This window comes from Pan paniscus, chromosome 3 (assembly GCF_029289425.2).
Source record: "Pan paniscus chromosome 3, NHGRI_mPanPan1-v2.0_pri, whole genome shotgun sequence".
Classification (NCBI taxonomy): Eukaryota; Metazoa; Chordata; class Mammalia; order Primates; family Hominidae; genus Pan; species Pan paniscus.
The window spans coordinates 10,323,835-10,350,295 of record NC_073252.2 but is presented as its reverse complement, the minus strand read 5'-3'; the positions used below and the strand labels follow the sequence as shown (position 1 = coordinate 10,350,295).

Here is a 26,461-nt window from a genome sequence, read left to right as displayed (position 1 = left end):
GCCCTCCTTTGAGCTGCTCAGTTGCACCAAGAAAACAAAAGCTCTTTTCACTGGAAGCAGCTGTAGAGCTGTGGTGGTTGTTAACGTGGCCTGAGGATCCTCTTAAAAAGGCGCCTTTACCTGCTTAGCGGATGGGGCTGAGGTTTTAAAGCGTGAAGCCTTGAGAGTTAGTCTAGAATGCTCCCATTTCTTCACGCCAACACAGTGCTCATTTGGAGAGGGTGTGTCGGGATTGGGACTTGGTACTTGGTGACAGGATCGTGCTGGGGGATTGGGGGTACGTGGCCCCCAGGGTTGCTTCTGTTACAATTGGCTGCCCACGCTCCGGTGAGAAGAGAATCAGCATCGAGTTCTGTGTGTAATTCTCCTTCCTCCGCAACACCCACCTGCTACTCTCACAAAAGAATCTTACGCTTGGATTCCTGTGCGTCGTGGAACTGCTCGGTGTGTGAGTGAGGCTGCTGATTTGCCAGGCAGCAGCACGCTGTTGGGAAGCTGCACAGGAAGCCCGGTCTGCAGGCCCAGGTGGAGGCCGCCAGGCCACGCCGAGGCATCGCAGTGGGCAGCACGCTGCACCCTCACAGCTGTGCACCTCGTTTCCAGAAGTCACTGCAGCAACTGCAAAGGAGAGGCAGGTGTAGCCAGTGTCGTCCCATTCCACAAAGGTGGCCTGAGGCCCACACGTCATTCTGATGCCCCTACAAGAAAAGAAACACAGTGAGAAAACTAAACCACTTCCTGGCATATTGGAGTTTGCCATCATGTGTCCCTGGGCTTTTTCTGATGCCTAAGCAGGGTTTGTTATCCAGATGATTTCTGGCAAAATGCAGAGGCCCAAATGGCAGGCCTCTGGATGCCACGGGCTCTGACTTAAGGGTGGCTGAATATTGTTGCCCTAAGACACGTTCTCTTCACTAGGCCTTTTCCTCTAGAAAGCCTAAGCAACCAGACGTGGTTCTGAGTGGGCCTATGGCCACGTGGCCCTGGCCCAGCAGTGACCTGTGGCTCTCCCCCTGCCCCTTACCCCACCGCCGCCTCCCCCCCTCCCCCGCCCGCTGTGCCCCACAGATGTGTCTGGGAAGCTGAGGATCTGGGATACCACGCAGAAGGAGCACCTGTTGAAGTATGAGTACCAGCCTTTCGCTGGGAAGATCAAAGACATTGCTTGGACTGAAGACAGTAAGAGGATCGCCGTGGTCGGGGAAGGAAGGGAGAAGTGAGTCACTCCTCTCAGCCCCTCCCTGCCCTGTTCCTGTGGCTCATGGGTCCATGTGCCATGACCCTGGGAGGGGGATGCGCTGATGTCTGTACTAACTTGGACTCGTGAGGGTTGAGCTCCCAGTAGGTGCCGGGCCCCGTGAGGGCTGGCTGCAGCCCCAGCTAAGGTAGAACTCCACATCACACTGGGTTTGTCACCAGGGCCCAGCACTCATGTATTTCCTCTGACGTCCTGAGTGCCTTGCCTGCTAGAACCCCAGCTCTCATGCCCACCTGCAGGCAGCAAGAAGGGGACAGAGTGAAAGAGCAACACCACTTCTATTCGGGGTCCCTCACAGCAGCTGCCCCATGAAGCTGCCAGGGAGGCTGAACTGTTTCTTCCAGCTGGGCACCTCCCCCAAGGGTCTCTGATGGAGGAGGGAGGGGCAGTGGATGCTGGCTGGGTGGCACTGGGTGGCTACTGACCTCAGGGGCCTAGTGACTGGTGAGGTTGGTGCCGAAACCCAGGTTTTTTTAATTCAAGAGAGTCAGAGTCCCCCCTGCAGCACCATGGCTGGCCATAACCCCTTGAACTTGACAGTGGCATGTCTGTTCTTCACTGAATGGCACTTTCTCGTACATGTTCTAGTAGGTGTTTTTCCATGGCTTTTCAAGTCATTCCTGTTGGTCTTAATTCCTTCTTTTTTCAGTAGCAAATAGTAACTAAAACAGTGTTTTTGTTGAATGCCAGCCAAGAGCAGGGCATCTCATTCCTGTAGGGGATGGTAACTGTTCCCTCCCAATAGAACTGTAAGGAGAACGGTGAAGCTGTAAAGATAGCCCTGGGCCCTGTGCCGTGGGGCCCCACAGACACACACATGCATCCCCTTCCCGAAGGCGCCGGCTTGCCCCATCTTGTTCTTGGGTCCTTCGGACAAATGCCTTGTGGAGCCAGAACCCCAGTGCTTCCCTCATTTGTCCCTGTGGCGTTCTGAGCTGCCTGCTGACAGTCACTCCATCCTCTGTGCACTGGCAGCTCAGCTATCAGATTGCTTACCAGCCTTCTGGGATTGATTTTTTTTTTTTTTTTTTGTCTTCCACCTGTGTCATTGGGTCAAGGTTTGGAGCAGTCTTCCTGTGGGATAGTGGCTCTTCTGTGGGCGAGATTACAGGACACAACAAAGTCATCAACAGCGTGGACATCAAGCAGAGCCGGCCATACCGGCTGGCCACGGGAAGCGATGATAACTGCGCGGCATTCTTTGAGGGACCCCCATTCAAGTTCAAATTCACAATTGGCGTAAGTGAACTTACTTTTTGGGTGAAATTTGTGGTTTGTACATGAGGCTAGCAGAGGCTGAGCCTGTTTAGATGCTGATGGCAGAGACCACAGCACATGCCACGTATGCCATGATACACAGAAGTGGGCTCCCAGGGGTGTGCAGAGAGAAGGAGGGCTCCCCCACCCAGCACTCATCCTCCCCAAGCCCTCAGCTGGGCATGGATGGTTCCCACAAGGAAGGGCCCTGCCCTAGGATGATGTGTGCCTGTCGGGGATTGGGGCAGGAACGTCCCTGAGGCCGTGTAACCAGGCAAGCATCTGGGGCTGGAGGTGCTCATTAGAGAGGGGAGCCTGCAGGGCCTGCAGTTAGCTGAGCCACCAAAGTGGCAGAGGAAAGGAGCTTGCGGGACATCCAGATTGGTCTCTCCTAGAGACAGTGAGGGCAGTGATGCGCCTGCAAAGTGACAAACGGTTAGAAGACTGAAAGATACTTTGTGGAAGAAATGTGCCAGAAATGCGGCAGGCTTTGGGTGTAGCTGGCAGCATCTCAGAGGCCCATGCCGTGCATGCGCCCCGCCTTAGACAGGCACCCAGGCCTTGCCAAGCCTCCTCACTTCTCCCTTCTGCAAGACGGGGGTGTGCCGGGGCCGGCAGCATCTGAGGGTTTTGACTATGAATTTTAAGTAGGAGAGCCACCTGGCAGGTCTGGAGCATCTGTGATGCCCATTTTCCTGCCCCAGCTTTGTAGGAGTGAGGGGAGGAGCCCAGCAGCCGGTCTCAGCACAACCCCACGGCTCTGCCCCGGCTTTCCCCATCCCGCTTGTGCTTGCGCTGAGGATGGACAAGAACAATGGACCCGGAAACGCACATTTTAGGGACTGTTGATGTCTTTGGAGGAGGTTGTGTTTGCAGATTGGACCAAGGTCTCCGGACTCCTTCTCTTGGAACCGTCAGTGGTTTCACTGTCTGCCTCATGGAGGATTAATGAGATCATGTCCTTAAAGTGGCTCAGTGAGGAGCACTGTCCATTTTAGTGACATCATGCCATGAATCATAAACAGCCTGCGCAGTGCAGCTGGAAAGGGCGAGGACGGGACCCACAAAGTGAGCAGAATTTCCAGAGACTGTTCTTGGCTTAGGGTACAGGAGGGGCTTTCCAAGGATGCCCCGTTCGTAGTGAAACAGGCTTCATTTTGTCACGGAACCGCAGGCTGAGCTGGGCCTGGCTAGGCAGGTGAAAGCATAGGGAGGCTCCCTGTATGCAGCTGAACACGCGGCAGCTCTCAGACTCTGCTCTTGTGGCTACCACCTAATGGGTAGGTAGTGGAGACCTGGCTATTTTGGGAGCTGTATTGAAGGCTGTGGCTTCAGGCCATGTTTCTTCGCTAGGGTGGAGGCACTGCAGAGCAGGGTGAGTAATGCTGAGTCAGCTGCACACCCCATCTCAGCCCAGGGCAGGAGGAAGCAGCTCAGAGACTTCTGTGGTAGCCAGAAGCCGGCTGTGGGTGGGGGCTCCTTTGCCTGCCCTGGGAGGGATCATTTCCACTCTGCAGCTGTGCATTAAACCCAGCACAGGGTGCTCAGCAGGGTCAGGGGCACCAGTTTGTTCCAGGGGTGGGCTGGAGCCTGCCTTCTTCACCAGGCTGCTGTGCCCCTGTGTGCTTGCTTGGGGACTTGGCCAGAACATTCTTTCTCTTTAGTTGTCCTTTCTAACTTCAGAAAGGACTTCACCCCACTGCCCTGGCCCAGGAGTGTTGGGTACAAATGTCTGCCCAGCTAGCCCAGCTCCAGGGTGGGTACCACCATGTGTCTTGAAGTCTTTTGTGGAACCCACAACCATGGGCCCTGCCTGAGGACCTGGGAGAAATAGAAAGGGCTGTGGCCTGGCACAGAGCTAGGTGGCTATGCCCCCCTCGGGTGAGTCATGACTCTGGGCCCTCCCGGAAACAGGGTGACAGTGACCCTTGCGTGCTGCACCCTCAGCCACAGGGAGGGTGTGAGAGGCAGCAGTGACCATCCACATGCTCAGGAGACATGTGCGGACTCAACTGCCCACGCATAGGAAGGACAGGAAGGGTGCTCAGGGACCCCACACCTGCCCCCAAATACCTTCTGAGTTGCAGATACACTTTGGTGTGTATCTGCACTTAAGCCCTCCGGACCCCAGCGGAAAGCTGCGGTCGTGCTCTCCATGACCAACCCCAAGACGAAGGGAGCGCGTGCAGGCTGGGGGAAGTGAGAGGAGGTGTGAGTGCTAACATGAGGCCCAGCCACAGTCAGCTTTGAGGACATGGTGGGCTGAGCATCGTTGGGCTTCCTCCCATATGTGGGCTCTTCTGATGCGGTCGGAAAGCCTGGGATGTGGAAGTTCTCAGGAATTAATTGAGCCTTTTATAGTAAAAGATTTTAAAACTATATGTGGGCATTTTTTATTTTAGAGGGAATTAAGTTCCACTTGCTGTGAAATCCACATAGCAGTGGTCTTTTTTCCCCAGATCTTTCATTCTGCAGCACGTGACGGCTGAGTCTGGGCTGCCTTCGCCTCCACACCAGCGCTCAGGCCGTGGTGGCCTTGCCTGCCGCCCCTCCCCTCCTGAGAATGAGCAGCTGTGGTGGCAACTCGGGCTTGTCTTCATCTGTGCCTGCTGCACCCACTCCCTGCAGAGGCCCCCTGTGGCCGGGACCAAGAAACTGCCCTGAGCTTGGGGGTGCAGAGGTGGGGTGGCAGGTGCTTCCCTAGTTACCCAGGTGGGAGAGGGACTGGCGTATGACTGCAGAGGGACCAGCTGGGTCGTGTTGGAGCTGCTGCCTTGAAAAGGAACAAGGCATGTTCTGAAGGCGTTTCAGTACAAGCTGAAGCAGAACTCCATGATGCTGTGCCTGAGCTGAAATGCAAGCAGCATTCCCTGTGTGCCCCTCGTCCTGAGGGACCGTAGCCCAGCTTTGGTCTTCATTTGCCTGAATGAGGCTCCAGGAAGATGGGAGTGGAGGAACATTTGGCCTGGAATAAGCCTGGGTGCCGGCTCATTCCTACCCAGTGACATTGAAGACGCGGTAGGTGACCTGCGGAAGTAACTTCCGGGATCACAGGAGAACGGTTCTGAAAGGAGACCTTGGGCACCGTGGTCTCGGGTCTCCAGCGCTGGCATTTTGCGAACCCAGGGGTAGGTTCCCCTCAGAGGGTCTGACCGTGGCCTGAAAAAGGGAGGGTGGCGAGACCATCTCCCTGCCTTCCCCCATCTCACCCATGGGGATGTCTTCATGCCAGGCAGGCTCCTGGGATAGGTACTCCTGGATGGGTTTAAAGGCCCCACTGAGTTTCTCTCTGTTGTCTGCCTTCGCCATGCGCATTACTTGGGCCAGGTTCTTTGCCTCTCTGGCCATCCGCTTCCTCCGGTCGGGTGAGCAGTTGGTTTGGTGGTCTAGGATGACCACACGCCCCCTCTGGAGTGTGGCTCACAGCTGTGTGCATTTCCTAGGTCCCAGGAGTTGGTGGTGCACTGGATAGTTTGTGTCTAATGAAATGGTTACTTAGAGCAGCATGTCATCCTGGGGGCTCAGCCTTATGATGCAGAACTGAGAACTCACTGCCAGATCTAACAAGCTGTGATTGTAGGTGGAAAAATGTTCAGCACGGAAGACTTCTGGGTTCCCTCACTGGGGTGCCACTGCTCCCTCTGTTCCATTGCCTCTGCCCTGCGGGGACCTCATACCTCACATAGTTGTCCCACTTGAGGCTGGAGCCAAGCAGGGCTGGAAACCTCAGCTGTGGCTGTTAGCGGAAGTGCTGCCTTCCTGATAGATAAGGAAAATTTGAGCTCTAAACAGGCAAGGTTTCTGGTGGTTTTTCTTTTTCATATTTCCTCACTCAAGACAGGGCAGAGAGCAGATGTTTCAGCCCTTCTAGCATGTATGGTGGCTGCCTGGGCCATGCCCCTGTGATGGGCATGCAGGACCCCCTCCCTTATCTTCAGCACGTGCCACCCCTCCTGTCGACTGGCCTTGCTCTTCACTGGGCTGATGGCTGACTCCTGAAAACTGGGGGCTGACAGCAGGGAGGGTGACCTGGCCCAGGTCACGTGGCCAGTAGGTGCCCCAAGGACGGTTAGTTAGGATGAGCCTCTTGTCCCTTCATATGGTCCTTGTTCTCCAGGGAACATGGTGACTGAGCTGACCCGTCCCGGGTGACGGGAGAAGCAGGTGGGTGGGTAGCTCCTTCGTGCCCCTCAGCCCAACTAAGTGGACCGGGCTGCAGGGCTGCCCCAGGGCACTTTGCAGGGAAGTTTGCTGGGGGGGATGGGTGGGCTGAAGGATGGTCCAGAGCCAGCCTCGCAGGTCACGGTGTAAAGGTGTTTTGGGAACACCCATTGACCAAGGGTCATGGAGGCCCGTGCTGGGCTTGTGTGGGGTGGGACTGGGCACAGGGGACCGAGAGCCTGTCCCCTTCTACCAGCTCATAGGCATGTGAACAGCCTAAGGGTGGGCTTGTGGTCCTCTTGTGTACAGGGTCAGCTGAGGCTGGTGGGGGGAATGGGGTGGGCTCCCAGAGGGTTCCTGAGCTGACTAGGTAGGTAGTGAGCGTGTGTGTGCTGGAGACAGGCCAGCTGGGGCCTGCAGCGCTCTGTCGCTCTGTGATGTTGACATGGGTGTGGTACTTAATTATGACCTCAGTGCTTCAAGCCTCGGTTTCCTCGGTGGTGAGAGGGAGCATATTGGTGGGAGGGAGTGAGGACTGTGGGGAGGGGGGCTCGTTGATACAGGTCAGTCTTGGCTGTGTGTTGGCTGCAAGGGAGGACAGGCAGGAGTGTGGACCGGACACCGTCGGTTGTCCACCAGGGATGAGGCTGGACTGAGACTGCTGCAGCCCCGCTGGTTGGCTGGGGTGGGACAGAGGCAGGGGGCCGGTGAGGGCAGCCTCAGGAAGCTGCTGCCCCTGAACTCCCCGGGAGGTTCCCCAATCCCTCTCCCTCTTTGTTCACTGGCCGGGCCTCCGTGTGGAAAGGCCTATTTTTAGCCCTCGCTTTTTTTGGTTAATGGGCTTTTCGCGGCTTCTCTCTTTGAAGGGGCTATTTCAGGAGCAGACATCAGTGTCTGCATTTGGACTCCTTGGCTCGAGGTGCAGGAAAAGGTGATGGGGATGAGCTACTCGAGGGGCATCTGTGTCCCTGGACTGTGCCGGGCCCCTCCCTTGCCCCTGCTGGGTTCTGGGGCCAGGGAGGGACACATGACACCACCCTGCCAGAGCCTGTGGGAGGCGTCGGCAGAGGTGAACCATAGACTTGGATTTGGGGTCCTGGGGTTTGGGCGAGCAGGAATGTCCTCGCTTCTGGGACCTGGAACTGGAGTAGGAATGTCCATGTTTTGACCTCAGGGAGCCACTGAAATGGGCACTTGTAACAGGTTGGAATTGAACAGTGGCTGAATAGTTTCCTCCATTTTGTAGCAAGAGCCATCAGCGTCCACTGTCCCACCCACTCATCTGGGCTTGGGTGATTCGGGCATTTGGGGTGAGCTCTTTTCTCTTAGTTCTTAACTCATTCGTCAGAAGGACCCAGGGGTCAGCCAGGCCCAGCCATCTCCCTGGCCCACTGCACTTCAAGGAAGCTCAGGCTGGCTTGGAGGAGCCAGTGCGAAGTCAGCGGCAAGGCGGGGCTGTGCTGGCCAAGGAAGCGGAGTTCGGCAGCGAGAGAACTTGATGTGCTGGTCAGAGGTCTAGGATTCGAGCTGTGGTTATGTCATGGTCAAGGTTGTGTGGCCTCCTCTGGAAGGAGTAGTGGTGCATACACCCCTGTCCACCCCCCCGCCCAACAGGGGGTCTAGAAGTGCTTTGCCTCAGGCCCTCCCACCACTGCCTTCACTGCAGCCAGCTCCTTCCTGCAGCTCTCTCGGGAACTGCCCTGTGAGGCCCTTTGACACAGGGAATGTGGACCCTATGGGCTGACATGGACAAGGGACCGTGGGCCATGTTGACACAGATAGGAGGTGGACCCCATCGGCTAACCCCGACGGGAACAGGCCCTCAGTGCATGACGGCTCCCTCATGGTGGGTAACAGCAGAAGGGGGGATGCAAATGGGCCTGCGGAGTTAGGGATCTGACCTCTGGGATGACTCTGGGCTGGAGCACCCCCAGGCTTGCTGAGCAGCTGCCCAAGGCCCAGGAGCCAGCGCAGCTGAGACGAGAGCTCTGGACAGGAAACTGGAGACCAGATTCGTGCAGGTGATGTGTCTTTGAGTTACCCGCTGCTCCAGGCCTGGTGTTCTCCTGTGAAGAATTTGCCCGCAGGCTCTCCATGGCCCCTCGGGGGTAAAGCGTCTCTGGAGGGCCCTGGAGCCCCATCTGGAAAGTTGGTTTTCACTCTCAGCAGCTGAGTGGATCGGGCCTTCTGGGGAAACTGCTTTCCCCAACTTCACATACCTAGAAGTGCTAGGAAACTTAGAACACAGACCATTTAATCAAAGAAGACCAGCCTTAGAACTAGTGAAAAAGGTACAAAAGGAACTAAAGAAGCAAGATGCAGAACTGCGCTTAAACACAAGGAAGGGTGACCTCTAGCACCAGAGCCAGAGACGACCGTGCAGTCCCGTGTTCCCCGTTCCATCTCCTAGTGAGCCCTCGGCCCGCCTGGGTACTGCACGCCTTGTAGTTTGGCACTGCCTTGCCTGGCCAAGCCTTGCAGCACCCAGGTGCGGGGGGCAGGCAAAGGGCTCGCCAGCCCCATCGCTCATGAGCTGATCACAGACCTGAGCCCAAGTTCAGACTGAGCCAGCCTGGTGCTTCCATCCCTGTTCTCGTGGGCGGTGACCACAACCTACAGAGGACGAGCTCTTCAGTCATAGAACGGAATGCAAGCACCATGACAGCACTCCCTGAAATGAGGCAGGGAGGACAATCTGCTCATCCACTGGGATGGAAACGTGACTGTCGTCGCCCTCAGTAGCTCCCGAGGAGCACTGGGACTCCCCTTGTCAGAATGTGTGATTTCTCTGGCTTTCATCTAAGTTAAAACACGGCTCATTGAGGTGGGAGATCCTGGTTCAGGTGCAGGGCCAGGGCCTGCTGGGCCTGTGTCCAGCCTGACCCCAGCCGTGAGCAGGTCTTGGCAGCACCCTGAGGAGGGCTTACCTGAGGCAAGCAAGTTTGGGTTGTTGGCTGGAGGAAATGGTTTAATCTTTGAAGTGCAGGAAGCCCAGGGTTGCTTTTGTGCCACAGGTCTGGGGTCGCATCACTCTTGGGCCTAGAGAGATTTCTGGGGCTGGGAGTGGCCTCTCTACGAGAACTGCCTGCCCTGGAGACATTGCCAGACTGAACGGTGTCTGTATCTTCTGCTGACTCTGACGGACTTTGTGGGGACATCGATTTCCTTGAGTGTGGCCCTTGGGACCCCCAGGCACCTGATTCCTCTTTCTGGGTCTATGTTTCCTCATTGTTGAAATGGGCACAGCTCACCTTGGTGGGTTATTACATGAGTGTCAGAGGCAGCATTGATGACGTGTTAGTCTGCTGCAGCTGCCATAACAAAGTTTGTTAAGCCACAGATTGGGTGCCTTAAACAATGGAAATTTATTCTCTGGAAGTCAGAAGTCTGTAGTCAAGGTGTGGGCAGGGACGCACTCCGAGTCCTTCCTTGTCTTTCCCAGATACTGACAGCCCTGGGGGTTACTTTTTGTGAGCAGAACTCCCATCTCTGCCTCCAGCTTCACTCCAACTCTGTATCTGTGTCCAGATTTCCCTCTTAAAAGGACACCAAGTCCTGCTGGATTTACAGCCTGCCCTAATGACCTCATTTTAACTGGACTGCATCTGCAAAGACCCTATTTCTGAATAAGGTCTCATTGGGTCCCAGGGTTGGGACTTCAGCGTGTCTTTTGGAGAGGCACAATTCAACTGAAAACATTACACAATCAAACACATGCAGGTCCCCCACACAGGTAGCTCATGCTTTAAAATTAAGTCCGTGATTTACTTAGAGCGCGGGGCAGCTTATCCGCCTTGGGGTTGAATTGCTTTTCCGGAAGGTTAGTGTTCGTACCTGCTGAGCAGCGAGCCCTTCTTGTGCCAAGAGAGTTGTTAGCACTGGATGTGCATTTGCCGAGTTAGCGCCGCCTGCAGGTGGGCCGCAAGAGGGCAGGGCAGGTGTTGGCAGCTTTACAACTGCTTATTTAAGGATCAGTCTCTGATACAGACTCTTGTTGACTGCGGAAAGAATGCATTCATTTCCTTATTCGAGTAACAGAGTCGCCCCTGGAAGTCATGTCATTTCCCTTTAGTCACTCAGGCTCTTGTTCTTGATGAAGGTCATGATCATTAACTTTGTTTAAAAGTTAATTATTGGCCGGGCGCAGTGACTTACTCCTGTAATCCCAGCACTTTGGGAGGCCAAAGCGGGGAAACATGAGGTCAGGATATTGAGACCATCCTGGCTAACAAAGTGAAACCCCATCTCTACTAAAAATACAGAAATTAGCCAGGCGTGGTGGCGGGCACCTGTCGTCCCAGCTACTCGGGAGGCTGAGGCAGGAGAATGGCGTGAACCCGGGAGGCGGAGCTTGCAGTGAGCAGAGATTGTGCCACTGCACTCCAGCCTGGGCAACAGAGCGAGACAGGGCTGGGGCCTCCAGGAAGAGGCCTCCTGGTCTCAGCCATCGTGAAGCTTAAGGATCGGGGCTTGAGCTCTTTCAGAGCCCAGAGGGAAGAGGGCGGCTGCTGGGGGCACCTCACTGTGGGGGGCATAACTGGAGGTGGTCTGCCTTCGCTCGGGCTAATCAGCTTTCCCAGCAGGTAGAGCGGTCAGCATGACAGGCAGGCTGGAGCAGACTCCTGCCCCTCCACTAAGGGACTGCCCAGGATGTTTTTTTAAGCTCTGAAATTTTCCAGTGGACTAACAGTTCACACTGATGAACAGCTGGAGCTGCAAGCTGTGTTTCATAGAGAGCATTCTTGAACCTAGAGTCAGGCCTGCGGCCCCTCATCAGGCAGGTAATTGTTTTCCTGCAGGACCACAGCCGCTTTGTCAACTGTGTGCGATTCTCTCCTGATGGGAACAGATTTGCCACAGCCAGTGCTGATGGCCAGGTAAGAACTGGGATGGGTTTTGGGGTGGGGAATGGCTTGTCTGCCTGCTCCCGTGACTGCTCAGAGCCGCAGGCTGCCTAATGCTAGTCCTGACATGCAGAACTTAGACGTCGCCCTCCCCACGTCTGCAGACTCGTCGTCAGAGCCCAGTAAATGCATGTCTGCTTTTAAACCACACTGGGAGCTTAGTCTGTGAGCCCCGGTTTTCTAGAGCCACAGTCCATGGAGAAACTGCTTACTCCAGAGGGTGTTCACACACACATGACCCACATGTTTTTATTTCTTGGAAGATATACATCTATGACGGGAAGACTGGGGAGAAGGTGTGCGCGCTGGGCGGAAGCAAGGCCCACGACGGTGGGATTTACGCAGTGAGTATGAGCGTGTTTCCCGGCCTAGTGGTGGGAATTTGGCCGAGTCCATGTGTCAGTCCATCCATACTCACTCCGGAGTTAGACAAAAACTTGAAATGAGGGGCTACAAGTCGGGGCGGTTTTATGTCTGCCCAGAAAAGCTTTAAGGTCGCAGTGAGGTGATAGGAGAAGGTAGTGGCTGGAACGGGAGACCTGGAGGCGGGTGTTGTTCTTGGCCTCACTCATGTCCCACCCTCTCTCTGGGCTCCTTCTGTCCTACTCAAACAGTCGCAGTGGACAAGCTGCTTTTTGGGGTCTCTCTCCAGTCTGTAGTCCTCTGGCACATGACACACTGCTTTTTTCTGAATAGATTAGTTGGAGTCCCGACAGCACCCATTTGCTTTCTGCTTCTGGGGACAAAACTTCCAAGATTTGGGACGTCAGTGTGAACTCCGTGGTCAGCACATTTCCCATGGGCTCCACGGTTCTGGACCAGCAGCTGGGCTGCCTATGGCAGAAGGACCACCTGCTCAGTGTCTCCCTGTCCGGGTACATCAACTATCTGGACAGAAACAACCCCAGCAAGCCCCTGCGCGTCATCAAGGTAAGGCCTGCCCTGGGGAAGGCTCTGCCCGCTGGGTGGACAGGGAAGAGACCAGAGTGGCCAGCAAGGAAGGGGAACCGAGGGGAGGCCAGGTGGAAGCTAGAGAGGTGTCCTCAGGCCTCCTTGGCCCTTGGGGTTTTGGTGGAAGGCTGGGATGCTGCTTGCTTTCTTGGGACATGAGTTTAGCCACGGTGGCAGGCCAGGTGCCAAGTTCCCCTTGAGCTACTGTGAGAACTGGAGAGTCAGGGCCTAGTGATTCGGGGCAGTGGCCATCACCCCCAGCTGTTGAGAGCGGTTACTTCCTGCAGGGCTCTGCCTTCCCTGAATTGGGAGTGCACAGCCTGTGCTTTACCCGACTGCAGGCAAGAGCAGAAGCTCACTGAGCACCAGGGCAGGTGACGTGGCATCACTGAGGTCCAGGGGCAGGAGGGAGGAGCAAGAGCAGGTGGCCTTGGGCCTGGGCCTTGGCGCTGCCTGGAGTTTGAATGTGGTGGGCAGGGTGTGAAGGAGATACTGGAGTTCCATAAGGGAGCGGTGGGAGCAGGAGGAAACGGAGTTAGAATCATCCATGGGTCCCAGGTGTGAAGGCCCCAAATGCCAACCTGGGGAGGAGCAAGGTGGCTGCTTCTGAACCCTAACCCGGAAGGGTTCACTTGAGCCAAAGGCTCCCTGTGTTCCATTGGCTGGGGGGGTCCTGCCTTCTCCCTCCATCCACACCAGCCAAGTTGACGCCTCTGGGAATCTCGCAGCTGGACAGGAGCCAGAGCAGGGGTCCCTTCTGTATCCTCAGGTCCTGCTCTCACAGCAGCGCCCGCGCCTGCTTCCCACACTGCATCTGCTGGGAACTCCAAGTCAGGTTCCCCCAGTGCTGGTGGCCCAGGGTGGGTGACCCCTCCTGCTATTCTAAGCTGTAATATCAAGGGAGGTGGACAATGCACTTCATCCCAGCAGCCCTTCTCGGGCTCCTGCTTTAAGCCACTCGGGGAGACAAACCCTAGCACTTCCCTCACCCATTGCATCCTGCTGCCGTGGAGCTCTGGGGGACCAGCCTCTGCAGAGGGTCTGAACCCCGCAGGGCTAGTGTGGGCCAGCCTGGAGCAGCCCCCGGGCCTGTGCACTCGGCCCGTGCTGTGCTGTCAGTGGCTCCTTCACACCACGGCTTCTAGGAGGGGCTGCTAGAATCACCAAATCCATTCTACATGGGAGTTTGCCCACGAGGAAGGGGCCTCGTTAACGTTGTGTGTGTGACTCCTAAGGACCAGGTCACCTCAGCGCTCATGCATAGAGTCACGGTTCCTTTGTGCCGGGGCAGTGGGGGCAGCAGCACTGCTGAGAGGGGGAAGGCTGAACCATAAAGGTTCACTAGACGTGGCCTCCAGGATAGGGGGGAATCGGGAGCGCCTCCTTGCTGGGCTCACAGCCCAGGGTGATGAGTATAAAAAGGAAGGCACGCACAGCATGGGGCCGAGGAGGTTGTTGCCTGGGGGAGCTGAGGGCTCTTGTCGAGACCATGCTCCAGTGGGCCTCCAAGTGGGATGGTGAGAAATTGTACACGGGTGAGTAAGGCTTCGCTACTGCCCAGAAAAACAGTTTCCCATGAGCCATCCCCGACAGTGTTCTCCAGGTGTCAGCCCTCAGGTCTGCCGTCCCGTTTCTGTTGGCAGGGCTGCCCTGAGAGTGCTTTTCCTAATACCACTGCTGCCAACTGTCTGGGGCCAGTGCACCCGGCCTGCCACCGTGGCTAAACTTATGTCCCAAAAAAGCAACCAGCATCCCACCCTTCCACCAAAACCCCAAGGGCCAGTTGTCAAAACCCCCATGTCCCAACTCTCAAATGCCACACCTGTGTGACTCACACAGATGCTGATGTTCAGTGCTGATCTGGGCTGCAGTGGGATTGAGCAGCAGGTATCAGCCCAGGCTGCATGTTAGAACCACCTGGGAGCTCTAAAAGCGCTGGCTGCTGACACCCCCAGAGGCACTAAGTTTACAGGGAAGTCTCAGGGCAGCAGGAGCTTGCAGGCCTCCAGAAGGAACACCTGTGGGCATCTGGGCATGGCTAGGAGTGTTTCTGGTAAGTTCAAGGCATTGAGCCTGCACACAAGTCTCTTGGCCTCTTGCCGAGTGCACGTTCTGATTCGGCAGGAAGGTGGGCCTGAGCCCTGCTGGTGGGGGCTGTGCTGGTCTGAGGTCCGCGCTGTAAGGGACTGGTGGGATGCCACATTGGAAGGAGGCAGCCCAGCTCAGTGTCTCTTACTGGGGCATGTGATGATTTTTCCCCACGTCTCTGTGGAAAAGATGGAAGTAGCTGCATTCGTTGCCCATTCTCCAGTCCCACTGGTAACTGTGTACCTGTCTCCAAGGAGACCTGCATCCAAAGATCTGTGCCATATTGTGGCAACATGTGGCATACCACAGAGATCAAGAATTCCTGCGGAAAAGCCCTGAGCTCAGAGGAGAGGGGCCAGCCAGGAGCTGGCCTCCCTTTGCAGGAGAAAGGCATGAGGAGCCTGCACCCTAGCTGTTATTTTTGTCTCAGGCTCAGATACAGGGGGAGCTAAACGCCACCCTCTGGAAGCAGCTGTCTGGTTGTGGACCAGCCTTGTGTGCCCTCCACTGCAGCAGTCAGGGAGGTTAGGGTAGGAGTGTCAGCGTTCACAGACAGCCTTGGGCTTTTACAGTGGTCAGAGAGACCCCTGCCCTCAGCAGGGCCAGCACTCCTGGGCAGGGAGAGAGAAGAAACCTCACAAACCAGGGCCTGAAGCGAATGTGGCCAGCGAAGGCCTCCTGGACCGACCCCCTTGTGACTCCCCCCGACGGGTGCTGGTCGGCGGGGTGCAGGCCACGTGTCTGCACACGTTAGGTGGTCAGGTGCTGGGCCTTGGTCAGACGCAGGTCTGGGCCCAGGTCTGGGTTAGGTACCTTGGAGGAAGGGGAATGAAGGGCAGGGTCTGTAGGTGACTGGGTAGCTTTGGAAAGGTTTCTTAGGGCTCGTGGGCCTTCGGCATTAGGGCAGCTGGGGCTACTGGGGCCTCAGAACACCTGCACTGCCATGGATTGAGGGGTGTCTGCTCCCTCCGTTACCCAGAAGCTTCGTTGGTGGAAAGCGGGTGGCAGAGGGCAGGGCAGTGTGTCCTCAGCTTACCCGCCCAGTGTGTCTCCTTCACAGGGTCACAGTAAATCGATCCAGTGTCTGACGGTGCATAAAAACGGCGGCAAGTCCTACATTTACTCTGGGAGCCACGACGGACACATTAATATCCTTTGACTCAAAGAGCTGGCTCCGGAGCCGGTGGCTCTAGGGGGTAATTTCCTGTTCCCATGGTGCCAGAGGCCAGGCCAGCCAGGTGGCTCCAGCTGCAGCCACAGCCACACGCTCTTCTGACCCGTGTGGCTTCTAGGGGTGGCCTGTCTGTACATGGGGACAGGCAACTGTCCCCTGGAGTTGTCCTTGGCAACTCCAGGGCTTATGCTGAGGAAAAGCCATGGGTGGCTCCGACCTGATCAGTCCCTTCTTGTCGTGCAACCCTGAGAGTGTGGCTTAACGGCCCTGAGCTTGGGCTGCCACTCCCTCTGCCAATGGCAGCTGGCACCAGCCTTGGCCCTACTCCACATGGTGGGTTTCTTGATTCCTAGAATTCACAAGCACCTGGACACCCTTACGTTGGGTCCCCTTGTTTTAAAAATAGGAAAACCAGAGCCCAGAGAGCTGATGCGCCCGCCCCAGAGTCATGCAGCCTGTGGTCCACAGAGCCAGGGCTGGAGCTCCTGCGAGGTGCCTTGTGGCCCTTCGGTGATGTTCCCTGGAGGTGTTTCTGTCCCCCTTATAAGTCCTTGTTTGGGTTTCTTTAAATGAGTCCTGGTTTCTCCCTGATGATGGGGGCTTCTGTTGTGTTTTTCCTGCGTGGCCTGGGGCTGGTGACACCCTCCTCACGGGTGTGTCTTGAACCTTGGAGCCACCATCTGCAGAGTGCCTGGGCAGGGATGCCCACACACGTTGCTGATGATGGCACCTGCTGTGCGTTGTTCTGCTGCCCTCCCTGAGCACCGTGCTGTGTTAGAGACTGCCTTTTGTGTGGACAGCTCTGGTCTGCATGTGCTGTACCTCCCAAAGGGACTGTCCAGGACCCAAGGAGGTCCCCCCAGGCTGGGAGAGGAGGGCAGACATGCCACCCTCTGCCCCCAAAACATAAAGAAATGTGGGGGTAGAGGGGTGCGCCTACCCGATAACTAGTAGCAGAGGAGACGTCGGAGTCTCCCCAGCTTGCTGGTCCCCAGTGGGCCTTCAGCACGGCTCCCTTTCTGCCTCATCCCAGTCCCTATGTGGTGCACCCACACTTCAGATACCCCTTCCTAAGAATGTGTCAACAGTGGACACTGCAGGCTTCCCAGGGGGAATGGTTATGTCCGTTTGCAGCGAGATTCTCATTCTTGATGTAAATGGAGAATCTTAGGACTGAAGCCACACCTGAGAACACCCAGCAGTCCCGGGAGCCGGGCTTTTCCTTAACCCCACCCTACATTACTGGGATTCAGAGACGGGGGAGAACGACTCCTTCACTGGGAAAGGCCACACGAACCAGGTGTCCAGGATGACCGTGGATGAGTCGGGGCAGCTCATCAGCTGCAGCATGGACGACACCGTGCGGTACACCAGCCTCATGCTGCGGGACTACAGGTGAGAGCACTCGGGTCTGCGGGGATTCCGGATGAGCCTCAGCTCCCCTTGGAGGGCTTGTGCCCTCCAGCAGTTCCTGTTCTGGAGGACGCCTCACTTGCTCCTTTCATCTCTCCCACCCCGTCCCCAGCATTGTTCTCCTGTTGTTGGGCCCTGAGCCCAGCACTGTGTTACAGATCCAGGTGGTCTGGGTAATGCTCTTGCCCACAGACAACGACCAGGTGTGGACTCTGCCCTGGAAGCAGGGGCAGCAGATCACAGCCCTGTTCTCCAGGAACCTGCTGCGGTCTCTCCCTGTCTCCCTTTCCTCATCAGTAAAGGCGGGTACAGTGGAGCCTGCCTCAGGCTGTTGTGGATTAGGTGAGCCTGGCACAGGGCAGGTGCTGAGTACAAGACAGCATTCCCCTTCTGCTCAAGGGTGAGATGGGCACACAGTGACCTGGTTAAAAGACAATGTCTTGTTTGTTTTTGGTCTTGGGCCTTTGATTGGCAGTCAGTGGAGCTAGGAGAGTAGCAGTTTGCAAGTGATCTGAAGTCCTAAATGCAGTTGGAGGGACTTGAAATGGAAATGTTCCAGGACCTGACGAGGCCACTGCACATCCAGTGTCCCCATGCCCAGGTCTGACCCCTCCTCTGGCCCTACATTTCTTGTGTAGACCCCTTTGTCACCCGGTAGTCCTGCCTAAGTCGTGTTGCCTGGGAGATGGGGACTCCTCGGGCCTGTTGATGGGAGCCTGGCACAGGGTGCAGCACGCAGCTCCTAGCAGGTGTGCCATCCTTGTAGGTAACACAGGCCCTGCCTGCCTGGCAGACTGGGCATCTGTAGGTAAATTGGGCCTTCCGATGAGTGGCAGAAGTGGCCCCAGAGCCCAGGCATCTGGGCCCTGGTCCTCTTTCTACTGCCCTGTGGTGACCCCACTCTTAACACGTCCCATAAAAGGGTCTTCCCTGGGCCAGATAACCCAAGGCAAGGCCCTTACAGAGCCAGCCTTGGCCTGGTGACCTTGCTGCAGAGCCTTTGGGGATGCCACACTTGGCCGAGTGACACAGAAATTTCCTTGATTATCTCAGTTTTCAAGAAGTTTGTGTGTATTAGTCTTTCTAGAACAAGTTTTGATGGCATTGGCCAAGGCTAAAAATAACATGATTTTCACCCATTAAAGGTAACGGATTATTAAAAGTTACCCATCCATTTTGGGGAGCAGAGCTCAATTCTGTCTGTGCTCAGTAAACTCCAGTCTTTAGCCAACAGACAGGGGGACAAAAGCCACATCTGGGTGTAATGAGGGCTTACCACAGATAAATAGGAGCATAATCAACGCCTTTCACTGCCTCCCGCCCCTCCTTCCTCCCCCCCGCCCCTCCCCCTCCCCGGGCCCCCATTATGATTTATAATCTCTTTGCACCAGAGTCATGGGTCGTTTTTTCGCTACCATCCCATATTTTAGCAAGTCTCTCCAGTATAGATGGCAGTAGAATTGCCTTCTAAGGAGCAAAACTGTGGTTTAACAGTAAATATGTATGCATACCTACCCTGAGCTGCTGCATTGTCGAAGTAATGTGCTTCCTTTCTCTCTAACAGCGGACAAGGAGTTGTGAAACTGGACGTTCAGCCAAAGTGCGTAGCTGTCGGCCCCGGGGGATACGCCGTGGTCGTGTGCATTGGACAGGTAGGGACCTGACTTAGTGTTTGGGTCGGAGCCTGCAGCTGTGTGGTGCCTGCTTGCTGAATTTGACTCATGTCCCGCTTGACAGTTGCTCTAGCCAGTGTTTTGGTTGAGTGCTCATTTGCACTGACTAAGGGATCTCACATATTTAATCCTCACCACCATCACATCAGTTGTACAGATGAAGACATGGAGGCACGGAATGGATAAGTTGGTTGTCCAAGGCCGCAGCTGGTCGGAGGGCAGAGCTGGGATTTGTCTCTAAGCCTCAGACCACGCTGCCTGCCTGTCAGCCTGTAAAGTCTATGAGATACCCTGTGGGGTGGGCCTGCCTTTGCTCCTGTTCACATCCCAGCCCTGCTGCATTGTAGCTGTGTGACCTCCGGCATTTACCTCACCCTCTCTGAGCCTTAATTTCCCATCCCCAGCACTCAGAGATCCAGGTGATTATGAGGAAGTACATGTAAGTCTCCTTACACCATCTTGGTTCCTCTTACAGATGAGGCTGAGGCCTAGAGCAGCTTGGTACTTTCCCACATGCAGAAGGGTGGCACCTGACTTCCCGGCCTGGCTTCTAACCCCAGACAGTGGGGCCACCTGCACACCTTTGGAATATCTGGACCAAAGCCACCTGAGACCCAAGCCTGACCCACTTTATACAGAATTCTCCCCTGCAGAAGATATTATCTGTTGGCGGGCCTAGGCTTGCTGGCATGTAGACCGGGGAAGTCAAGGGGCATCTGTTGGCACGAGTGGCGAGCCCTGCTAAAGAAAGCTGCTTTCAGCACCCTCTGGCCCTCCTTTGCCTTGTGAACTTAATTGCTTTAGGGACAGTGGATTTCTCTGTGTCCTAGATAATAAGAAATCCCTGCCAAGTAATTATTGCAAACAGCCTGGACAGCCAGTGGGGGTGGGGAGGTGCAAAGGGAACCCACACATGGAGCGCCTCGGGGCCTGGGGGAAACGCTACAAAGCGGAGTTCTAGAAGGCTGGCAGGTGGCCTATCTCTGTACAGCAGGGCTCTTCCCAGCCAAGGGGTCTGCACATGGGGCTTTGTGGGTGAGGGGATGAGGCCTAGGGCAGCGTGCCCTGTGTCTCCAGACCCAGGTTTCCTCATCTGTAAAGTTGTGGTCATCATAGGCCACCCTTTCCCCTGAGGCTGAGAGGATGTTCAGACTGGCCCAGCTGGCGCCTGCTGCCCGGGAGGTTAGAAAGGACCCCGGTAGGGTTGTGGTGTGCGGGGGACAGGCTCCAGGTCTCTGCACCTCCTCATGTGGCATTTCTCTGTGATCTGCTGTTACCCGATCCTCCCAGGGCATCTGGAACCCCTGCTCTGGGTCAGAATTTTCTGCAGAGCTCCCTGTCACCAGTCAAAGGGTTAGGAGGGTGCTAGGAGGGGCCTGGGATTTTAGATCAGGAAACAACCAGGTTCAAGTCTCATGTCGGACGAAGCTTCAGGCAAATGCTTAGGCCCTCATTCTTCACCTGTGAGTAGGTAAGGCCACCTCCAGAGCCGGGCAGATGACAGAGGTGCGTCTTCAGTAGTAGGTTTTAGTCAGGGTGCTGCTACCATTCATCGCGATCCACCCACAATCCACGCAGAAACAGAAGCCCAGAGGGTAGGGGCGGAGGCTGCCTTCCCTCATGACAGCTGGTGGCTTGGGTAGGGGCACACTGGGATAAAGGCAAAACTCAGAGATGAAGGCCACTGTCTGGGAGCAGTTGAGTAAGTTAGAACCGGAAGAATTGACAAGGAAGGGAGATGGAAGGAAGGCCCCCGCTGCAGAGCCTCTGCTGCATGTACCAGAGGCAAAGGCTCAGTGCGGGTGCCGAGGCTTGGATTCTGGGCGAGTCCCGGCTCAGCCTGTGGGAACTGGAGCCTTGGGCGTGCAGCATAAGCACCGTACCCGATTTTCTTCTCTGAAACGGGGAACCCGATCCCTGCCTTGTGGGGCTGGAACACTCGCAGCAGAGCGCTGGCACGTGCCCAGGGGCTGTCGCTGTTTTTGTTTACTGTTGTTAGTACCTTTCTTACCCTGAACGTTGATTCCCATCGAGGCCAAGTGACTTTCCAAGAGGTGGTGCTGTGGTGACTGCCTTGGAAGTAATGTAGTGATGACAGTAATGGTCACAGTTAGTTGTGTTTCCTGCCCCACCTGACTGAGGGTCACAAGGCTGGGACTGAGTCCAGGTGGTGTGGCTCAGAGCCCCAGGTGGCCCTGCAAAGAGATTGGGGATGGAGCCAAACCCAGCTCCAGTGAGCCCCGACAGGGACGCGCCCCTCCTACCACTGAGGGTTTTGTCCCGAAGGGCTGGACCGCCTGACCAGCTGCCTGTGTGTGCCACAGATTGTGCTGCTGAAGGATCAGAGGAAGTGCTTCAGCATCGACAACCCCGGCTACGAGCCCGAAGTTGTGGCAGTGCACCCCGGCGGGGACACGGTGGCAATTGGGGGTGCAGTAAGTCGCTTTCCTCTCCCCCGTGCTCTCTGTCCTTGGTATCTGGGTGATTTGGGGACAGCGTGAGCTGTGTGAGTACCGGGGCTGTCTCAGGGAAGGCGAGGGGTCAGGGGAAGGATGGGGGCAGTGGGGGCGAGGGACCTGCTCTGGGGCCCAGCCACGCCATCTCCTGCCACCTGGGGCTGGAGCCTTCCCCTGCCCTCCTCGGCACTTCCCCCACCTCACTGCCCGGGTGCCCACAAGACTGTGGACAGTGAGGTAGAGGGAGTGCCGAGGAGGGGACAGCTGGGCCTCAGAGCCAGCCCCATGAGTGGCAGCAGGAGGGGAGCGCAAGAGGGTAGCAGGTCAGGAAATCAAGGAATGGCATCCCCTGGGGCTGGGCTCGGCTCACAGGTTGAAGGAAGAGTGACAGAAGTTTCCCAGCATCTTCAAGGTGCGGTACTAACCAGACATTTTACAGTTTCCCTTGAGTTCTGCCTCGGCATAATTCTCATGCCCTTGAATTTGTGTGTGTGGTCTGGTCATAGTGTGCCTGGCCAAGTCCTGAGTGCTCTGTGGAAGAGCTCATTTCCCCTCTCCAGCCCAGGAGGGCAGCCCTCTGATAACCCAGTCCTGCAGCAGGCGTGGCAGTGCCCTCCATGCTAGGGGCTGGGTGGGTCTATGTGCTGCCGGGTCCTTCAGGTGCCGGATGTGACCAGGGCATGGAGTGGCTTCCTCCACCAGCCAGCTTGAGGGCCTCATGAGACCAGCGGTGCCCCAAGGTACCAACAGCTGTTTTCATAGAGCTGCGTAGGTTTCAGGCCCATCCACGGGAAGAGCCATGCCCAGCTCCTGGCATGGGCCCAGCAGAGCAGCAGTCAGTGGGAACGGCACAGTTTCTTAAGCCCTCGACCACCCCCTTCACAAAGGGTGGGTGTGGTGTGTGTGTTCAGGGGTGGCTCACTTCCTCTCTGTCCCTGCCGTAGGACGGCAACGTCCGCCTGTACTCCATCCTGGGCACCACGCTGAAGGATGAGGGCAAGCTCCTAGAGGCCAAGGGCCCCGTGACCGACGTGGCCTACTCCCACGACGGCGCCTTCCTCGCGGTGTGCGACGCCAGCAAGGTGGTCACAGTGTTCAGCGTTGCTGACGGCTACTCGGTGAGTGGCGGCGGGCTCCTCCTCTGTCCCCGTGCTGGGCGGTGCAGGTGGCAGTGGGAGGTTATCCGTGACTTGGTGACCTTGAGCTGAGCCTGTCTGAGCTGTAGTTTTCTTGCCTCTACAAGTAGCAGGTGCCTCGTGCCATGCTTCTGAGGAGTCAGTGGGTTTGCAGGGGTCGCTGGCATAGAGTTAGCGCCTGAGAAACCCTGGGTCCTTATTGTCGCCATGAGGGATAAGCGAGGTGATATGGGCAACTGCGGCCTGAACCTGACCTGCCACCTTTCTTGTTTTCAACCTGCAACTAGGAGAACAATGTTTTTTATGGACACCATGCAAAAATCGTCTGCCTGGCCTGGTCCCCAGACAATGAACACTTTGCCTCCGGTGGCATGGACATGATGGTGTATGTTTGGACCCTGAGTGACCCGGAAACCAGAGTCAAGATCCAAGGTGACTTCCGCCCCCAGGCCTTGGCAGGGACCACCCATGGTTCGGGGCTCCATGGGCCACCTCACAGGCTGTCCCCTGGCTCCAGTGCCCAGGGCTAAGTAGCCTCTGTGCTTCTAGACAGGTGGCCCGGAAGAGGTGTGGGTCTCCTTCCCTCCAGCAAACACCAGCTGCGCTGCTGGCCGTACTGAGGGACCACGGGGGCCCCATGCACAGGACACCTGCTGAGCTGAGTGAAGGCCTCACTTTTGACATCTTCACTTCCCCCACTCACCCCTTAAATCCCACCTGGGACCAGGGTCTCCCCCTCCCTAAGACAGCCACGTCCAGTTTATAATGTGAGCCTCATGTGGCGTTGAAATTTCCGGGTAGCCACATTTAAAAAAGAAACAGGTGAAATGATTTGTAACAGTAGATTTTATTTAGCCCCGCATGTCATCATTTCTCCCTGAGGGGGTTGTGATGTCCCCGCGTGGCCATGCAAGTATTGTAAGGCAGCTCTGTGTTGTCCAAACCCTCCCCTCCCCGAGTGCCCCCCTACCACTCTCCTCCTAGTGTGTAGTCAAGTCCCCTCATCCATTCTCCTTGAAGACATCCTTTTGTGTTAAACATTAATGGGGCCCTTTCCTATTTAAAAATGTCTGAGCCCACCCGCAGAGCCCATTCCCCAGCTGCAGGCTTCAGGTGCAGGACAGGGAAAGAGGGAAGGCAGCCCGGTCTGGAAGGGAGGAGAGACAAAGCAGGTTTCGACGTCCGTCCTGGTTTATAAGGCAATCGCCAGTCTGGTAGTGAGAATCAAACAAGTTCATGAATGAAATGGATCCAGAAAAAAATACAGCAAGAGCTAGTCAGATAGAGATTAGGAGGTCGGGGTCTGTGTCTTCACTGTGAGGTCACAGGCCACCAAACATGAAGTGACCTCAGCTTCGGGTTCTCGTGCAGATAGTTGAGTTCTACATCTGGAAAAGAGCCAGCCTGGTGATGTGGACAGAGTGCTAAAGCCTGGCCTCACAGCCAAGTCATGCTTGGTGGTTGAAGGTGCTCCTGGGCACCTGTGCCACCCGCAGGCCAAGGCTTCCTGCATCAGGGTGTATGCCGTGCCAGGCAGGGGTGGGGGCTGAATCTCACCCTGTCTAGGTGGGGCTGCAGACCTAGAGGCTGGGGGCCACCCGGACCTGGAGAGCAGAGAGCTGGTGGGAACCCCCTTGCCTGCCGCTGGGAGCCTCCCTGGGCTTCATGGGCAGAGCTAGCCACAGAGGAGCCATAAGCGCACAGGCACCGTCTCACTATTGGCATCTCGGTTGGGTGGAGGCAAGATTATGGGGAATCGAATCTGTTCACCCACGGTGTGACTGTCACAGAGGGGAAAGTCAGTGGCCCCCCCAGTCCTGTGTGTTCCAGCCTCTTACTGGTTGTCATGCCTGCCCCATTTTAATAGGGCATGGATACAGTGTAGCTGTGTGTGTGGTGTCTGCATGTCATCGCTTTTATACATAAGAAGACATTGTTATTTCACTCCTGTGGAACTTGGTTGTCAAGACTTGGAGAGAGGGAGCCACTGGCATCTGTAGGTGGAGCCAGGGATGCTGCTAATTACCCTGCAGCACACAAAAAAGAGGTACCCGGCCCCGGGGTTCAGGAGTGTCACGTGGAGAATTCAGCCACACTGCCACTGTGCCAGACTCCTGAGTTACAACGATTCGTGGCCATTTTCTTGGCCCTGGAGATGATTTAGGCACAGGTTGTCCCATCTTCCTAGTCCAAGATGTACATAGATGCAGAGAAGTTTGGCTTTTCGTTAAATTGCACCCTTTCTTCCCAGATGCACACCGGCTGCACCATGTCAGCAGCCTGGCCTGGCTGGACGAGCACACGCTGGTCACGACCTCCCATGATGCCTCTGTCAAGGAGTGGACAATCACCTACTGAGGAGCCCCACCCCCGCCTCTGGATGGACCGAATCAGGGACTAGAGTTTAACTGCAGCGGAACATGTCATTTCTCTATTTCTGTGACGCGCCCCCATGCCCCCACCCCACCACAAGAGGCAGGAGGGCCCAGTCATGACCCTCGTCTCTGCAGGGTGTCTGTACACGTTCTTCTGAAAGCTTTAGACAGGAACAGTTTGCACATGAAAAATAAAGCGAGCACCTAAACAATGTGTGGAGCATAACTAAAACCCACAGCCCAACCAAACCTTGAGAATGCGAAACATTCCAGAGGCAGTAGCCTCCAAAGCACACAGAGCCCCTGGCCCCGCCGCGGCTCTCACTGTCTGTCAGGGGAGGTTGTACAGGTGAATGAGCCGGGGGGCTCATGTTCCTGCCTGCAGAACATTTCTGTACTGGTGAGAAGAGGGAATATGCATTGCAGTTCAGCAAAGCCGGAATTCTGTGTTGAACAGATGTCTGTCTCCCTAGTGTGTGACTCACACCTTGTGGCTGCCTTCAGAGCGCCACCTCCAGATCAGATGGGGACACACAACCCCTGGATATGTTTCATTGTCAGATTTTGTGCTTGATTTTAAGAATGGAATTGTGGGTTGTTTTGGTTTCTTTCCTTTTTTTTAATGTATCTTAACTGTTGCCTGTCAGTGTTTACAAACTAGTGCGTTGACGGCACCGTGTCCAAGTTTTTAGAACCCTTGTTAGCCAGACCGAGGTGTCCTGGTCACCGTTTCACCATCATGCTTTGATGTTCCCCTGTCTCTCCCTCTTCTGCTCTCAAGAGCAAAGGTTAATTTAAGGACAAAGATGAAGTCACTGTAAACTAATCTGTCATTGTTTTTACCTTCCTTTTCTTTTTCAGTGCAGAAATTAAAAGTATAAAGCACCGTGATTGGGAGTGTTTTTGCGTCTGTCGGAATCACTGGTAAATGTTGGCTGAGAACAATCCCTCCCCTTGCACTTGTGAAAACACTTTGAGCGCTTTAAGAGATTAGCCTGAGAAATAATTAAATATCTTTTCTCTTCACTGTGGGTCACTGACTTTGTGTGATGGGGGTGTGTGGGGCGGCTGGGTGGGGAGGAACGTTTGTGGGATTTTCATGGCTTTAGAGGTCTTACCAGTCTGCAGCCTCAGGCAGGAAATGTTTGGAACACAGGATTGTCAGATCCATCATGTGGTGGAAGGGAAGCCCCAGAGAAGGGGCTGGAACCCTCGGTTCCTGCTCCCAACCATACCGCCAGATCACCCTCTGACCTGGGTCACATCCCTGCCCTTCTCTGAGCCTAAGTTTCTTTGTCAACTGAAAACACTGGACCAGATGATATCTGTATCCCATCTACTTCTCAAATTCTTAGCAGCCTGTATAGCTTTCAGGTAAGGAATAGCATGCATTTAGATGTTAAAAATCAAATTCCCAAACATCCAAATTCATTGCAAAGTGAAAGGCACTGTTCTTTGAAAGTGCCTTTTGTACTTTTGTAACAATTGTAAAGTTGTCTAAATTTGCAATCCCAATTAAAAAAAAAGTCTTCGAAGAGTCTAATGATACTGCTTCTTAGAAAAGTCAGGGGATAAAATGTTAGTCTCTAACATCTGAAGCTGGGGCTGCCTCTTA

At 55.6% G+C, this 26,461-nt stretch overlaps 1 protein-coding gene across 2 annotated transcripts in view; it reads left to right on the top strand.

Annotated features, from left to right (window-relative positions):
- WDR1 (WD repeat domain 1) overlaps positions 1-25,872 on the top strand; it is a 42,679-nt gene extending 16,807 nt beyond the window's left edge. Inside the window, exons 4-15 of one of the 2 annotated variants that reach the window (XM_055111190.2) lie at positions 1,069-1,216; positions 2,317-2,497; positions 11,476-11,553; positions 11,844-11,924; positions 12,277-12,510; positions 15,680-15,769; positions 17,034-17,188; positions 18,771-18,858; positions 21,204-21,314; positions 22,280-22,453; positions 22,759-22,903; positions 24,723-25,872. In XM_055111190.2, the coding sequence (XP_054967165.1) occupies positions 1,069-1,216; positions 2,317-2,497; positions 11,476-11,553; positions 11,844-11,924; positions 12,277-12,510; positions 15,680-15,769; positions 17,034-17,188; positions 18,771-18,858; positions 21,204-21,314; positions 22,280-22,453; positions 22,759-22,903; positions 24,723-24,829 (1,592 nt within the window). In that variant the 3' untranslated portion in view covers positions 24,830-25,872. The remainder of the gene's footprint in view (positions 1-1,068; positions 1,217-2,316; positions 2,498-11,475; positions 11,554-11,843; positions 11,925-12,276; positions 12,511-15,679; positions 15,770-17,033; positions 17,189-18,770; positions 18,859-21,203; positions 21,315-22,279; positions 22,454-22,758; positions 22,904-24,722) is intronic. The other variant, XM_055111191.2, reaches the window with a different exon arrangement.
- The last annotated feature ends 589 nt before the right edge of the window (positions 25,873-26,461 follow it).